Genomic DNA, 17,847 nt, shown 5'->3' with positions numbered 1-17,847 from the left:
TCTTCTTCATTTATAAAAATTTTCCAAAATTCTGTTAAAATTAGGCGGTGAAGATACGGGCCTGTAATTGTTTGGTTCACTTTCATATCTTCCTTAAATATGGGCGATTTTTCACATCTAATTTTGGCTGTATATGTTCCAAGTGATATATACAAATTAAAGATTTCTGCTACGACATGACGTAGAACGTCACCTGCACACTTTAATATCCGAGTAGGGCAGGAGTAGAGGCTGTGTGACTTATTGTTGGGAATAGGTAATATTTCCAGTCCAATTTCAACCGAAGTGATAGGTTGAAAAAATTAGGATGAGACGCGTGATTTACATTTCCCTAAGAAATCAGTTAAACATTTTGGAGTTGGAGGTAACTGATGAGCTAATTTTTGTCCAACCGTTGCGAAATGCTCATCGAGTATATTAGGCAATATTAGGCTAAAAAATTGCATTAGCAGACCTCTTCTCCCAACCGAATTCTAATAGAGAAATCGAAAACGGTTGTTTATCATCGACCTTTCAACGGATCTGCAAGTCTTTAGAAATTCTGTCGGTCCACGGTGTAAATTGACCGCTTACAAGGGAAAATGCCAGCTTCCCTTTGGTATAATAACGGCTACACAATGAAAAGAATGAGAGTTCACGGGGTAGATTTTTACAAAAACTAGGCTTTCCAGCATGTAGTGCCTCGGGTCACGGGCCCCTTGCTCGAAGGTCTCGAACAGTTTTCTCGCTCGGAAAAGCAGTGGCAAAATCCTAAACCTTATTATTACAAAGCTGTTTTATTCACCTATTGTTAATATAAAGAGAGCTTGTCTTATACAAGGAGTTTCAGGCGTATTCTTCAGATTGCCTAAAAACGGCTTTGCGGAACCAAAAAGTATCCGGGGCCTCAGAGCGACGATCCACAGGGTTCCAAAGAAAATAACAACTGACACATTTCGATGGTATATTACAAGGGATAACCACGAGAAACGTTCGTCGGAGACAATATCAGGTTTTGAAACACGAGTTCGATAATGGTTGAACCTGTTGTAAAGTGCGTCCAACACTTCAAGTGGCTCTCACTGTTCTTGTTAACTCCAAAGGGCTTATCCATCTTGTTATAACAAAATAAAAGGAACGTTTTTGAAGTGAAATAGACGATTTTAATAATGCTGATATTAAAGTGAACGTGAAATTTACAGTCTACTTGGAAATTGTAGTGAGCCGGGAGGCGGGTGCACTGAACAAAATATTGCAAATGTTGCTTGTTTTCCTCCTCGCTGCACCTTGTCACCGTTACAGTTAGAAACATTAAAGAAAATGGGAATCAATAAAAGCATTCCGAGACAAAACTAAAATTAAAATAGAATTATGGTTAATAAATACAACATATACTTTATTTTCAATATCTAAGACCGATGATCAACTCACGGAAAAGATCGCCCTCAAAACAAAAGTAGGGGAGAAACCTTTCCTCAGTATCTGATACAAAATGCCAATAATTGTTGCCGCAACCCCCTCTGCATTGTATATTATTAATAATTATATTATAATACTTAAAATGTATATAATGCGACTTTCAAACACGCTGAAATAAATAAAAATTCAAAACAAGTTCCATACAGTGTAATAGGATTGCAAATGGAGATATGATCAAGTCTGACTTCTAGTGGCCTAAAAATAAATAAACGACAGATCACAGTAAGTATCATCAGTTAAATCGAGCACTTTCTGGCACGCAACTACAAATCGCTCTAAACGACTTTGATAACCAAGTAATATTTGGGCGCCAAGGTCACCATGACGATGACTTTCCACCAAGGCAATAGATTGACCAGTTAGTGGTAAGAAGAGAACGGTCTTTTCGTTGGCTATAAGTAGAGCTGCATTTCCGTGGAAGCCATCACACAGTGCTGATAACTGGTGCACTAGAGTTGTAGGAGCATGGTCATTACAAACTCGTATAGCTAAGGGCGAATGCACACCCAAACATTGTTCTGCGACAGTGGCTGCCTCTGAGGCTGAAAGAAAACGCTGAGGTAGGCTGTGTCGACAGCGGTCATAAAGGCGGTTTCCCACCCTGATTGATGCACAGAGTAACATAATCCACAGAGGAGACAGTTCACACATAGGTTGGAGATCGAGCCGCTCATGCACACTCCATAAGCAAAGATCAAAGCTATTACACTACAAGCCGAACTGCCGTTTCTGCCGTCGAGCGTTGACTGGCTACTTTCGACAGGAAATTTCCATGAAAATGTATCGCAATGGGGAATTCCTTCACCAAGTACCACAACGTTATTTCCCGCACCTGGTGCGTTTTTGTAATTAAAGGTGATTTCATCTTCAGAACAATCACCAGTGCTGTCGTACGTGCCGTCGTCAACGTCAACGTCATCATCATTTTCTGCACCCTCTTCCAAAGGCAGACATTCCTCGTAGTCACTACCACTTAATGCAGCTTTGAACTTGGTAGCTGCAGAACAAATGTGACTCTTGCAAAAGGCAATTCCCCTTTTGGCACAACTCAACTTTCCTTCAAGAACCACAGCACTCATTGAACTACTTCTGTACTTCATCTCCTAGACACATGAAAAGAAAGAGGGTGTCACAGAGAGAAATATTGATGCTACGTTACTTTTACATAGTGTGCCTGAATGTTTGCATGATATGCCATGGACGCAGAGTAGTGTAAAGCAAAGTGTAAGTACATCATTGTAAAAGAGTGCACAATGTATTGCAAAAGAGTAAGAAATGTACTGCAGTTGTGAAGCAAAGGATAGTGTGAGAACTAAAGAGATAAAGAAATAAATAAGTACGTACGTAGATAAATCAATAAACAAATAAGTAAATAAGTAAACAAAAAGATAAAGGTAATTACATTTTCTTCCATCTCAGGTTGCAAAGATGCTTCGTTGTTGTCGCGTGGTATGTCTGAACTGCTTTCAGGATCTTGACAGGGAAAAAGAACAAGAACGCTTTATCAAGATTATTTTCTGTTAAGCAAACTGTTAAAGTTAACAGGAAAGACTAATGGTTATGACATACTCACGCGCTAACTTATCCTGTAACTCCATAACAATCCTTTCAAGCCGAAGAATAGTAACATCCATGTAGAACGATACAAAGTTCTCCATCTCTTTTTTTACGAGAGTAATTTCTTCATCCCATCTCGTGATCATTTCATGTTTTTCAACGATGACTTTCTTGATTCTCATTGTTGTACCGATATGGACGAATGAAAACTGACTTGAATTACAAAAACAATGCTTTCTCAAAAATTGGCGCCAGTTTTTGGAATGAGATACCATGCAATCTAAGAAAGCTACCCAAAAAGTCTTTCAAAGCTAGAATTAAAAATGAATAACCACGAATGCTGGACAAAGAAAATTCCTTTCTTATTAAACACGAGATTATTCAAGAACAGGAAACTTTAAGTAATTAAAATCAGTGTCTTCTCTCATTATTCTCCTCTCTCCTCTCATTATTCTCCCCTCATTCTGTTTTAGCAATCTTAATATGCAGAAACTATTATAATAATATTACATGAAACTAAATCTTAACTGTTAATAATGTTATTTAATTGATCTAGTTTTATGCATAAGCAATCAATAGCTCGCCTAGATTAGCATTTGCTATTTGCAAAATAACGTTTTAAAAGCAAAGAAAATAAGCGGCTTGTTGTTGTTGCTGTTGTTGTTGTTGTTGATTTTAATGTCCTGCGTGCACAGGTTAGACGGAAGTAGGAAAAAACGCAACACTTCAGAAGGAGCCTGATCTATTAGAAGTTGTGAACAGTTTGCTGGTACAATTTGCTTGAGAGGGGCAGTGCTGGAGCATAGTGTCTTTCTTAAGACACCAACACAATGACCGTAGCTACTAAGCTACCCCCTATCACAAGTGTATCTTATCTCATATGAAATTAGTAATTTGTACAATGTACAAGAAATACTTTATCAATGATAGAATGAAAATATACTTAGAACAAAAATGACAGCTACAAGCTGAAATACTCTACAAAAGTGACAAGTTGAATTGAGTACTAAAATTCACAAAGTTTACCTGTTGCGTTTCCCCGTGGGAAATTCCCCTTCATAACTTCAGAGACAGTGGCTTGCAAAGCTTCATTGCCTTCTTTCTCTTGATTGTACTTATCTATTAGGGAAGACAGCTTATTCTTGTTTGAAGAAATCTTTTTTCGGAGGTGTGCACGCTGTTTGGACGAGTCTAAATAAGATAACGCGAAAACAGGAATAACAGGAAGAAAATCAGCAGCTTCAAGATGCTTTAAACAAAGATTTCAAGAAAAAGACAGTGAATTTAAGATGAGTGAAGATGATTTTCTTCGGTTCTTCAATAGTCCTTCCAAAACTAAGGAATAAAAAGGTAAACAAATCAAGATGTAGCAGAACTACCTGCTAGTCTGCTTATTGAATGAGTGGTCTGTTGAATGGCAGAAACCAACATTTCAACCTCATCTTGAATCTGCAGTATACCACTGCCCTTGCCTTGCAAGGCTTCCACCTCTAAAGGAGAAATACAAAGTAATTCTATCAGGTAATGCCATATCCATAGGACAGCAGAAGGAAATTCAGAGATAAACGACCAAAAGTATACAAAGTTACCATGTGCATGATGATTAACAACAATACTCTTCCACTCATCAGGCTTACAGTTATCCAGTGATACATTATTCCTGTCTAGAACGTCATCAAAATCTTTTTGCGATTCAGGTTTCATTTTTACGGCCTACACGAATCAAGGAATTTAAAAAAAAAAACAGTATAAACAAAGGTTTGGCCAGAGTGAGGCTATATCATCTAGGTAGCATAGCACTGGAGTAAATGGTAATTAAAAATAACAAAAATAATCATTTAAAACCAATCAAAACACAAATGATAGATGTAATAAACGTGATCAATATGTATTTAAAGCACCGAGTCTACTCTTTATCTTTGTAACATAAAATTAAGATCGTTAAATCTGTTATACTCAATACAAGATCCACTAAAAATTGTACTTCCATGTGTACATGCGAGTACAAATGGTAACATAATTTTGTCTGTTTAATAGCTATTTAGCAATAGTAATATTGCATAAATACTGACCCATGTGTTACGTCTTGACAGACTCTGTGCCATGCCATTGATTTTTCTTTGAGTCCAAGCAATAGCATGATCAGTAATGAGCTCCTCACGATCTAAAAGATATGAATAACTTACCTTTCAGTTGAACGTCTATAACTTCAATTAACTAAAATTAAGTAACTGACCAATTAAGGTCTAGTTACAACTCTGTGAATTTGATTGATTCTAATTTGTCAGTTCTCATTGTTTTCTAATTGCCTTAAGTTGAATGCTGATGGACCTCCATTGTTCATACTGTACCCCTGGATAGGAAAAACTAATAAAATATTTTACGCCAAACTAAACAACCAAGTAGAAGGAAGTTCAGTGTATTTGTTGACCCATTTAACTTCATGATTAGGTGCTGCTACTCTAAAGAATTGCTGCTTCACGGAGAGTCATGCATTATGAATTTAAGATTGCCAAAGGAACAATTCTAGAGTGCCTCAAATGACCTAAACTGGGCAACATATTCGTGTGAAACGTCAATGAGTGTATTACTAACACCGTTTGCCACTTTTTTATATTCCATATACTGATTATAGAGAGTTTGGCTGTATATTATTGGCTATTGCCTTTAATAAGACCTAAGCTAACTATATGACACAATTAATTTGACTCACTCTCAGGAAGCATGTACTTGGTAGTATTTCCACAATGAGACATGTATGAATTAATCTGCTCCACTTCTTCGACAGTTGAACAAGCACTTCTTTCTTGCAAATGACCCCCCCCCCCCCGCCCCCATATCACCTAGTAAAAATGTCCTGTTGGAATTATGACCATTTTGTTCCTTGTTCCGAGAAATAATACAGTGAATATAGTGGGCATAGCCATACAGCTCCCCCTGGTACATGTTCACCGCCCATTGTGCCAAACCATTCCGGCAGCCTGCGATCTCAATTCCTGTCTCATCTAGTTTGGCTGTCTTTCTACCCTTATTAGAAGCAGCCTGCCAATGTGATTCCCCACATATATTGTCTTGTTCCTAGTTGCAGCATTTAATAACTATTAATACTGTAACAGAAAAGTCAAAATTTCATGCAATCCTACCAATATAGGGGAATCCTTGTTTACAATATTTGCCTCATTAGCATAAGGAGTTAACAGTTTCTGATGGAGCTAAAAATAAATCAGTTCTGAATATCGAAAGGTCAAAGTACGCTTAACTTGGCCAATGAATATGAGCCTGATGCATTGAATACTTTTTCTGCCACACGGCTTTAAAAACTCAAAATTTTACATAGAATGTATGAGCTCATTAGCGCTTTTGCCACCGAGAAATTTTGCAGTTTTTGATGGACTATTTCTCCTTGAATATTACACCCAAAGAGCTAAAAATTTCACCATGTACTAAGGTTTTCTAGCTCTTTAGCTGCCTGAAGTCAATTTGTATCTAACATGCTTCCTTCTTTACACAAAGCCGTATGCAAATGAGCAAAAATGTAAACAATGACATCAGCATGAATCCGCCTATAGAAACTTGTCACAGCTTGCTATGAGGCTATAAACTTAGTATAAAATGATCGGAATAAAACTGCATATATACACACCTTAGGTTTGGACTGCTTTGCATATACTTTGTTCATGTGACTATCAACATCCCCCTTGTTGGCAATAAAAAGATCTTCATAATATGATTGCCTCCTTTGTCTGGAGAAGAAAACAATTATAACTGGCTGAAATGTATCATTTTTTTCATGATGTAACTGCATATTATTAAAGACAATGAATGATAACAGTTACTATTGAGCAGAACCTAATGATTAAACCTCAACTTTATATATCTTTAATATAAATAAACTCAATAAAACACACCAAATTAAAATATAAGTAATGCAATAATCAACAGCCACTTGTATTCAGGCCACTAATAAAAGTAAAATTTACAAAATTTGCACCCTTCATTCTATTGTACAAGGTTTATGAGCATTGATAAAATGTTGGGCGTTTTTGACATTGTTCTGTGTAGACCTTTCCTCTAGAATAAAACCTACCCTCCAGATGAACTGTAACAATACAGTTTCATATTTCCATCAACATGGCAGGAGTGCTGAAAGATGGAACAAGTAGGGCAAATAATCCAGTTGTGACCTTGCAGATGACCCAATTCAAACTGGCAGAATTTCCACTCTTTAAAAGATCTACTAAATGTGCTGTGATTGATGGTTGGTGCCTGAAAAAATAAAATAGAAATATCAATTTAGGTAGGTCAGTAATAGTAATTATTATCCAACTACACCTAGACAGTACAAATAACGCCATAGACGAGTACAAATATCATCGTCTATTGAAGAGTACCGGTTAAACAGGTTTTCTCGCATCACGCAAGCGAAGAATTGGATTGTAGTTACGAAAAATAAAACAAATGGCAGACAATTTAAATCATATTTCCGACAATGAAGAGTCAGAATGGCTGGAAAATACAGATCCAAGTTCATTAGATGAATCGAACGAAGAAAAACAGCTTGACGACCAGAAAATTTCTTCATTTAATGAAGAAAATAGAAACAGCAACACAACAACGCGCCAATACCGTTCCGCTTTGCATACTTCTGTCACGCACTCCCCATAAATAAATATTCGCGAAATTCGCCTGCACTGAAATAACAGTTTGGCATGTTGGATAATAAATAACTTATTAGACATTTTGTTGTGTGGTATCGCTGAGTATTTTTACTCGTTACTTGTATTTCTCCTTGCAGCGTTGAGTCAATTTTTCACTTACGCAACGCGGAAAACTTGTCAACACTTTAGCGTCAAATAATTCGTGAAATAACGGGAATTTCAGGAATTGTACACAGCCTAGCTTAGTCTTAACCCAGCCCCACACTGGGAAGAATATTCTCCACCATCAATTTATGTCACTAATCCGCAACGATGCTGTGAAATTAACAAGGGCAGACAAAATAGCTGGAGAGAGTCTGAGAAATCCACTTTGATGCAACTTGCGTGGAAGTACTGGCCACAACTGTCGCATCCCAGCCAATCTTCTCTATCGTCGATGCAGACGTTGATATTTCTACAGCGGACGGAACAAGTATTTCATTATCATTCACTCAAGTATGTCTTCTTACTTATTGGGTCAGATCTCATACTTTGACTCTTAACTCTATATCAGGATCAAACCCAATACTTGGCAAGGTTAAAGGATATGCAGTTTGGAAACAAGCTATGACTTAGGTTACTTACGCGTGGATTTCATCGTAACACAACAACCGAACACCATAGACCTTATTAGTGCACGTTCGGTTGCTATGTCGAAAGCTGCATCTACGGAGGACTCTTCCCACAAACATCCAGCAAACTAAAAGAAACGATCGAAAACAACAATCAGTCTTTGGGAAAAATGAGTGAAGAATATGCAATATTCCGTTAAATTCCTTTTAAGGCAGAGATAATTCAGTGGTTGTTAAGGTATATTTAATCGAATGAACATTCTTCCTAGTTACCTTGTGAGGGTAAATATTTCGTACCTTAACACCTCATGATTTAATGAGAATAGTGACTTCTGTATTAAACTTAAAAACTAAATGTCGCGTGTGGGTGCAGAGCGTGAGACAAATGAGAACTCCGCACTTGTACCCATCCTTCTGTTTTAAGTGCACCAGCTCGATGCAAGGCCAAGGTAGAGAAAGCCAGCCCGTTTTGGCGTCAGCGACCTCACTACAAATATATTGACAGGCAACTAAAGGGTCACTATATTCTCAAAGTGACTGCCGTTTTAAATTTAAGGAACAGCTTTTTTCACTTACGACTTAATAATTTTACACTTGTTATAAGCACTGAAAGTAGACATTGCATGCCTATCATTTTCGCTCTTCTGTTGGCAGAACAGGGCAAGTCAATAAGTCATGTCTACAGTACTTAGTCGCTACCAGATAAATAGGGTTTATTACAGCGAGGAACGCTTTCGTATATTTTATGAAACCGCATTACACATATATGATTTTCATTTATTCAAATTTATTGGCGGGTTTAATATGAACCAACATAATGACCTGCTCCCAGTTGTCTTGTTAGCTCAGTTTGTAGAACACTGCACCGGAATCGCAGAGGTCATAGCTTCAAATCCCGTACGGACCTAAAATTTTTTCAGGCCTTAATTCCAACTTCTAGATAAGTAGGGTTTATTACTGCGAAGAACGCTTTCATACACTTTATGAAAGCTCAGTAAACAGATATTATTTTCATATATTTACTGAGTCGTCGCCATTATAACGCATTCTAGTGTCTTAGTCAAAAATTGTTTTCGGTTTTTAAATAATAATAATAACAATCTTTTATTAGGAAGCTCCATCACAATAGTGGTTTACATAGAGGTCCTACGTGTCATCCTTTAGCGGGATTTCGCAATACTCGTACTCGCAGGTTTCATAATTTGCCCGCTGACTAAAATTACTGTTTACTCTTACCCTCGACGAACGCCTTCGATATAGCGTCACCCGTTTTCAAAACACAGTGGAGTTAATGGAGGGGTTGGTCTGAAATTATTACAGCTTGGAGCTTCGATTAAAGCATACCTCACAAGACAACTCAAGCTTTGGTGGCAAAGGATTTACAACGCAACGAAAAGATATTAAAACGCTTGCGTCTCTTTAAATAGTCCGTTTCGCCGCCATCTTGCTTTACACTGTATATGGACGAGGGGGGATAGGACCAAAAGTATAAAACGCGTTTGATTGGATATGCTGGAATTTCACAGCTTTTTCGGTAAACTTTGTTCTTTGGCGGCACTTTTGTTTTCTTTTCGTGGTGTGATAAATTTCAGTTATTCAAACGCTTGCACGTGGTGTCGTTTTAGCGTGCGGCAGACTTTTAGTTCGGCTTACTGATAAAGATCAGCTCTGCAAAATGTCAAAAAGGAATCAACGAATTACCAAAGCACCAACACGTTTTCAAGAGGTTAATGGTGGGTGACACCCACCCACTTAAAACTTTTTTTGTTTATTTCGTTCATAGTTGTGAATAATCACCTTGTATCGAAACTATGAAATAGTTGTTTGTAGCAAGACTAACTTCAAACGGATAAGCTTAGTTGCTGATATCTTGTTTCCCCATAGACTTTCACCTTGTGAACTTTACTGAGGATGGAATAAAGTGCCTGTTCGGTTGAGGTAAAGTTGAGATTGCCGGTGATGATGTTGAGGCAGGCTCCTTGTGTGACACGTTCTGGGAGGATGCAAATAGCAAAGGGCTGGTTCCCAGCGATAATTCTCACTTTTCGGTATGTAAACTGAATAACCCCCCAGTTTTTCTTTTTTATCTCAAGAATTCAATTCCTTAAATGGTCCTTTGCCTCTATTTCATGTTTCAAAGGTAAAGTGTGTTTGATAAAACTAATATGAATTACTTTCTTCTTTGCCGGTAACTAAGCCATCATGATGATATTTTTTATGAAGTGATAGTCTTTTGAAGAATTGATTACTACTTCCCTTGCTAAACAAGCTTACACTGTCACTTTGGACCGTGTCTTTCATCATTTTGATTGATTGATTATAGTTAGGGGAGGGGGCTATTCTAAGTGGTGATCTCAATCTCTGGCAATCTAGGTACAGTGTGCGTGGTCAAACAAACTACTGTACTTTCCTTGGCTGAAATTTTTGTTAGTATTTTAGATTATAAAACTCCATGTTACCAACATAATCAACTGTCGGGCTGTTTGTAGGTAATCCACAATTTCAATCCTTTGAGAACTGACTTGAACATTTGTCTTTTTATTGCTTCCCAGGTTTTAATTTGTTCTGGATGAGAAAAATTATAGAAAGCAGGCTGCCACAGTTGTAAATAAAACCTTGCAAGATAAGTGCTGTGGATCAGCTTGTAGAGGAGTATAAAAAAAAAAACAAAAGCAAATTTAAAACTGCTAGAACTTAAGCACAATTTTATGATTATTCCTGTATTTTTTAATTATTTTTTAGGTTTTATATGTTCTTGTTGATTAGAAGAGAAATAAAAATTGTATACATACTGGTCCGATAAACCAATCAGTGCTGCAATCCAAATAGCTTACGCAAATCGTATAATTTATTCCAGTATATTATTATTCGATCTAGAGAAAAGAAATTAAACACATTTGAGAAACTGAACAAGATCTATCGATACATAAACACACGAGTCAAACTATTAGCTAGAATTGCAGCACTGATAACTTCTGTGGCGATGTCTAGTAGGATTGTTTCACGGTATACAGGTCAGCAACAGATATAACAGATCAGGGTATAACAGAATACGGGTTAGCGCGACAGGTCACCAAAACATGAAGGTCACTTCGAGTCTAAACATCTGAACTGAAAGCAGACTTATTCACGTGGCTTAATTGCGAAACTTAGTGTCAATCAAAGTCAATCAGGAAATCAAGTTAATAATTCATTGTATTAACGAAACACATACTTAATTTATATCAATAAACTATGTCAAATAGATAACATGGCAGTGTCTTATTCGCTTGTTCTTAATTAATGAACTACACTGATACCCTATGCCACCCTTGATAGTCTCCCCCTATAGCCACAGTAGGGATCCACAGATAGCTAACATATCTGTAGTAGCAGATATTTCCACAGATATGTAAGTACTGTTGGTTTTTCATATCTGTCACAGTTAGACATTTTGGGCCAAATTCCTATATGTTACAGATAGGTCATGCAGATATTTCACAGATATGCTGCAGACCTGAGGAGCATATCTGTAGCCTATCTGCCTGTTTGGTGAGGGATATTAATGCAAATAAATAATTGATCCAGGCACTATTATCTTTTATAATTAATTGACACTTGTTGACACTTTCATGCTGCCCAACACAATTATTTTTTACATTTGCTTCCAGATCATTTCAGTCCCTGACTAACTATTCCTGCCTCAATCTCACCAACCCACAGGTTCACGGTTTGCACTTATATAGATGAGAAAAAAAACTATGTCCATTATCTTCAAGCCTACCCACATAAAATTGATGTTGGCTATTTGGACATCAATTTTGATTTCCTAAATTTGTGCAACCACATTAAGCCATGTGCATTGACACTTTCGTTAATATAAAGACCATATGCCAGGGTTTCAGGGTCACATAAAAATCTAACCAAAAATTCCTGTAGTAAGGGAAGGGACCCGGGTCCTTTGACATATACAAAACAATAAAAGCGCATAAAAGAGCTAACCTGTTGAATTGGTATTTGATATTGTTTAATACACTTCATAAGGACGTCTATCACTAGGGGTTCATCAGGAGAGGTTTCGTCAACCACTGCAAAGTTTGGGCTCTCTACTTGGTTTCCTTTATATTTGGAAAGACTTTCTTTTTGAAGAAAGCTGTTGCCAGTTCAGTCTCCAAACCCTCAATGTCTGCCATTTCAATGACCTTAAAAAAGATTGAGAGGATATTTCTGACTCTATGCCTTCGCAAGGGTGTTCCACTGATTATTTGACTATTTAACAATTATTCCACGAGCGCGCGTTGGATATGAGATGATAGATAGCCAACGAGGCGCGTAGCGCCGAGTTGGCTATAATCATCTCATATCCAACAAGCGCGAGTGGAATAATTGTTTTATTAAAAACGTTAACTTAAATTATTAAATTTTATTAAATTTAGCTTCCTTTTAATTTTAAGCTGATACGTACGCTTACCACATTTGTAGATTATGGTATATTGGCTGATATACCATAATGGCTAAGCCAATAAAAAGTCTTGAATTGCATTATCCAATGATCTAGTTTTTAATAAATTTCGTTATTCATAGCTTCGACAGGTATTACGTTGATATATTAAACCAAAAATTCAGAGCAATCTTGAGCTTCAATTAGTTTCAATTGAAAGCTTGACAGGTGGGTGTAATATCCAAGTTCTTTCAAAATTTAAAATACTTACCTTTTCAGCAAAAGATATTAAAATGCCATAGTTGTTTAGACAACGATCATCTAACTCTGGGATTGATCGAGTAAGGGAAGATGTGATTGCCTTTGTCCTTGTCTTCAGAATATGGGCAAGCTGCTGGCTTAGGCCAACAAAAAGCCCAACAGCACCTGATGCGCGACCAAAAACTTCTTCTGCTTTGATTTCAGCCCTCTGCTGGGCATCAAGTCCATTGGGACTCCTCCTTCCCTCTAGAAATGGTATCAACACTAATCTTCCAAAAACTCTGCATAAAAATCAAAACAAGAAACAGACATTAAGAACTTAGAATATATATTTTCATTACGTAATTTTCATTATTGCTGTTTAGTACATGCGGAATTTATTGTACTGCGCTAAGAGTACCTTGGATCCTGGTTCAGGGCATCAAGGACTTCCCAATTCAAAGTAAGAATCTGGCAAGTCCGTGGTGGGCGTTCGAAGAAACAGGTCTTGTCGCGTTCCCGATGCCGCAGACACGTGGTGTTGTGCATCGGAGTTCGCCAGTATAACCACAGTGTTGAACGTTAGACAAGTAGCAGCATCAACCTCTTTATTCACTTAAGCTGGCAGTCTTTGTACAGCACAGGCGGTAAAAACTATAGAACGGATACATGAAGGTTCGATATAAGGAAAACCGAAAGACTACGGAACTAGAAATGATAAAAATGAGGAAAATGAGGAATATGACAAGTGTAACTTACATCGGATGTTGACTCCGGGGTAGAGAACTCTTAAACTCCGTTCGGCTCCGAAGTGGTTTCGCTACAGTGACCCCTCGCAACTGAACTACTTGCTAATAGAAGGCGAGTTTAGTTCTTACACTTTGACGTAGGGGAAATAGAAATGAACAGTGCTTTGTGTAGCTAGCTTCGAGCGGATATTCGCTAGTCACAGAATAGAAATAAAAGAAAGCGCGCTAACAAATTTAATAGAAAGTCATTGAAAGTTTCTTAGTGTCTTTGTGCTAAAAACGGAAGAGTTACATACGTAAAAAAGATTAAAGTTCGTATCCGTAAACGTGACAGGTCCCATCCCTCTGTTAAAGAACCCCACAGAAATATGTTCTACCTGCTTTGCCTTTGTGATGTCGTGAATCACGGGGGGCACAGTTGTCCTAGCACAAAGGCGGGGGATAAAGCGCTCCTTGACCGATACAAAAAATGCACCACCATTGCCGATCAAGCTTAAAGCAGCTCTGGCAGATTTTGTCTTGCCTAACCTGTTGCCACCACAAACAACTGGAATTGGGCAGTAGCCAAGAATATCCATAATTGCTTCATAATGAAGCCCAATGACCACTGCCTCTGAAAACATAACGTTGAACTTAAACGTCTGTCAAACACTAATCAAAAATAGACTTCTTCAATGTCACTATTGTCTAACATTTATTTTCCTTCATTTTAGATTATGGTAATATATGCGAATGAGTAAAAATTGAGCGACACTCATGACAAAGAGAAAATAAAAAAAGGAACAATTAAGAACTTTAGTTTCGATGTGATTAAGCATAGGACAATATTAGTTGACAATCATCTGTGATCAAAGACCAAAATGACCGAGAGTCATGAAGAACTTCTGAAAAAAGCATTTATATATATGTTGTAGTCACTTTTTTCTACCCTTTGTTTTTGGTTAATTATATACCGGTGCTAACAATCATGTTGATCAAAAACAATAAGAAAAACTACCTGTGAGATAAAAAGTTAACTATAATATTTACATACAGAAAGTAGAGTCTTACCCATGGTAAATATTACAGCCATTGTGTTGTCATGAATCGTATCAACTAGTGTCTCAATAACTTCATGCAGTGCCTGCTCGCCAGGTAGGTATTTGACTTGGAATTTATATGGCTGTAATCGCAGGATCCATCTTTCGATTCGTGCACACGGTTTGGACCTGCTCGAGTAGATTGTTTCCAGCGGCTTATGATCAGTATACAGTGTGAATTCAATGCCGTTCAAGTACACATGGAATCGTTCACACGCCCATACGACAGCTAAGGCTTCTTTTTCTGTTTGCGAATAACGCCTTTCGACCGCGCTTAAACTCTTACTTGCGTAGCTAATGACTCTTTTCCTGCCTTGCTGCTCTTGGATGAGGATCGCACCGAGGCCCACCGGGCTTGCATCTGCTATGATTAGTGTCTTGGCATCTTTATAAAAATAGCCAAGATTATCTGCACTTGATAGTCTCTTCTTAAGCTCATTGAATGCATTCTTCTGCTCTTCTCCAAATCCGAAACGAACACCCTTTTTGGTCAACTTTCGCAGTGGCTCCGCGGCTGAAGCGAAGTCCGGAATGAAACGGGCATTGTAATTTGCCAGTCCCAGAAAGCTTGTGACTTCTGATGCGCTTTGCGGTTCTCTTGCATCAACGATCGCCTTTACCTTGTCTTCAGCAGGACCAATACCATTGTTGCTTAGCACCAGTCCCATGAAGACCATCTGGGTCATACGGAACTTACACTTCTCTGCATTCAGTGTGAGGTTCTTCTCTTTCAGCCTTTCCAAAACTCGCTGCAATCTTCTGTCATGTTCCTCAGTGTTCTTCCATGAATGATGATATCATCTGCGATGTTGGCAACACCATCGCAGCCTTGTAATTATTGTTGGATGACGTGCTGGTATACCTCTGGAGCTGAACTTATCCCAAACATGAGGTGCTTGTATTGGTAAAGACCACAATGTGTAGTGAAAGTTGTGATGCTTCTGGAATCTGGATGGAGTTCTAACTGGTGGTAACCCCATTTTAAATCCAGTTTACTGAACATTGTGCTCTGGTTGAGGCTTTGGAGCACTTCGTCCACTGTGGGTATGGGATAACGTTCTCTGATAATGGCCTCGTAGCTCTGCGCATGTCTACACAAAGGCGTATTTCGTCATTCTGCTTTGGGACTACTACAACTGGACTAACCCACGGGGTTGGGCCCTCTACTGATTCAATTATGTCCTTGGCTATTAATTCTTCAATCTTCTCCTTAACCTTGTCTCAAAGACTAAATGGGGTGCGCCTGACTAGTTGCGCCACTGGGGTACATCTGGATTCACATACAACTTAACTTGGATATCTTTCAACTTTCCCACACCCTCAAAGATCTCCTTGTAATTAGACATGATTGTCTCACTACATGTCAAGGTGCAGATCTGGGTTCCTAATTTCAACACTCCAAGTTTTATGGCAGTTTCTCTTCCAAGCAGTGCCGCCCCTTCGCCATTAGTAACAACAAATTCAGCTTCGGCCTCTTTTCCCTCTACTCTCGCTTGTGCTGAGAATGTTCCTAGAACGTTCAGCGGCTGTTTACTGCCATATGCATAAAGCTTCTTATCACTCTTTCTCGACACACACTTAATCTTGTCTTGCTTTAACTTTAACCACAGATTTTTGTCAATCACATTGGTGCTTGCACCCGAATCAATCAAAATCGCAACTACAACTCCACCCACAGTCACATCTATTTTCTCGGGTGATGTAGCAGAATTCACAGTAAATGCATATTCATCTTCATCTCTCTCACTTCTCACATACCTGACTGACTTCTTTGTTTTCTTCCTTTTGTCTTCTCTTCCCGCCTAGGTTTGGGAGGTTTAGCTGTTTTCGTTTTACACTGTGGACTAAAATGGTCAGCTCCGCCGCACTTATGGCAAGTTTTTCCTTTCGCGGGACACTCAGGGTCTCTTCCAAAATGTCCTACTTTTCCACATCTGTAGCATGCTCGCTTGGCAGACTCCTTTCCTTTGTCTTCTTGCTTGTCACGGACGAAATTCACGTCCTTTTTGCCTACCATATTTTCCAGCTGTGACCGAACTCGCTCGTGGTTTGCTGCCGTCGAAAGTAACAACTCTAAGGTTAAGTGTTCACCCTTTTCCAGTAGTTTCTTCCGTAGTTCATGTGACTTACATCGCTGCAAGACTTGATCACGAATCTGGTTATCAGCTTGGTCGCCGTAGTCACAGTCTTTGATTACGTGTCTCAATCGTGTAACAATATGAGCCACGGTTTCGCCGTCCTCTCGTTCCATGCTGCGAAACAGCTGATTTTGGTATGTCGAATTTACCTTTGGAATGAAATAATCGTTCAAAGCCTTCACCGCTTTTTCGTAATCTTTCGCCTCACCTGTGTCAGGTAACGTTTCGAAAATTTCCTGAACAGCTTCGCCGGCCGAATGAAGGAGTAAAGCTCTCCTCTGAATTTTATTATCCGCTTTATCCACTTGGATGGGGAAGCCTTTGCTATCGGCATAAACTGAGAAGCTTTTCAACCAACGCTGCCATCGCCTTCCTACGCTTGAAGGTTCACCATGTGGATCGAGTGGTTTCACACTCGTTAAAACGTCTAGCTTTAGTGACGCCATGTCTGGGTAGATGCAACTTCTATCCTCGTCGCCAGATGTCACGTTCTAAAGTCGATGGAAATGGATACATACGAATCTAATCTATACATCTGCCATGCTACTTTAATGATTGAATCCTCTCTTCCATTACCTGCTTACCTACATCATGTATGGCACACGAAGTGTACCTTACAAACACTACAAGGGGACAGCCCAACCAAGGCGAGGGAGAAGATCTATCCGGAGTATGAAAATCTCTTCAAGGAAGAGCTCGGAGACTCTAAGAATTATGAGTAAAAAATTAAAATCAATTCAGATGTCCCTCCCACGGTACAAAAATAAAGGCCAGTCCCAGCACCCTTAGAGGAGAGATTGAAACAAGAAATAGAGCGAATGATTCAAGAAGATGTGATTGAAGAAGCGGCAGGAGCATCGTGGATATCACCTGTGCAGATTGTCTACAAGGGGAATGGAGAATTGAGAGTGTACGTTGATCTCAGGGAAGCTAATAA

General features: G+C 38.6%; 1 protein-coding gene, 1 long non-coding RNA gene and 1 other non-coding gene across 3 annotated transcripts; 1 reads left to right on the top strand and 2 right to left on the bottom strand.

The window, feature by feature from the left end:
• Nucleotides 1–1,119: 1,119 nt before the first annotated feature.
• Nucleotides 1,120–7,308, bottom strand: LOC111339239 (uncharacterized; the record flags this gene model as incomplete). The annotated part of the gene is made up of 9 exons (XR_016000376.1): nt 1,120–2,561; nt 2,861–2,931; nt 4,042–4,206; nt 4,395–4,505; nt 4,605–4,728; nt 5,088–5,179; nt 5,729–6,093; nt 6,659–6,758; nt 7,103–7,308. It is a non-coding gene; the product is annotated as an uncharacterized LOC111339239 (transcript).
• A 371-nt stretch (nt 7,309–7,679) lies between these two features.
• Nucleotides 7,680–11,492, top strand: LOC148733250 (uncharacterized). Its single transcript, XR_015999628.1, has 3 exons — nt 7,680–8,168; nt 10,169–10,332; nt 10,837–11,492. It is a non-coding gene; the product is annotated as an uncharacterized LOC148733250 (long non-coding RNA).
• An 877-nt stretch (nt 11,493–12,369) lies between these two features.
• On the bottom strand, nt 12,370–17,023 carry LOC148733249 (uncharacterized). Its single transcript, XM_088757971.1, has 7 exons — nt 16,531–17,023; nt 16,057–16,456; nt 15,635–15,863; nt 14,744–15,551; nt 14,222–14,306; nt 12,976–13,246; nt 12,370–12,465 (listed from the first exon to the last, which is right to left on the bottom strand). The coding sequence occupies exons 1-7, from the start codon at nt 17,021–17,023 to the stop codon at nt 12,370–12,372; spliced, it is 2,382 nt and encodes a 793-aa protein (XP_088614097.1).
• Between the last annotated feature and the right edge of the window lie 824 nt (nt 17,024–17,847).

The sequence above is a fragment of the Stylophora pistillata genome, chromosome 4, assembly GCF_964205215.1.
Source record: "Stylophora pistillata chromosome 4, jaStyPist1.2, whole genome shotgun sequence".
NCBI lineage: Eukaryota > Metazoa > Cnidaria > Anthozoa > Scleractinia > Pocilloporidae > Stylophora > Stylophora pistillata.
The sequence above is the reverse complement of the archived record's forward strand: the minus strand, read 5'-3'. Positions and strand labels throughout refer to the sequence as shown.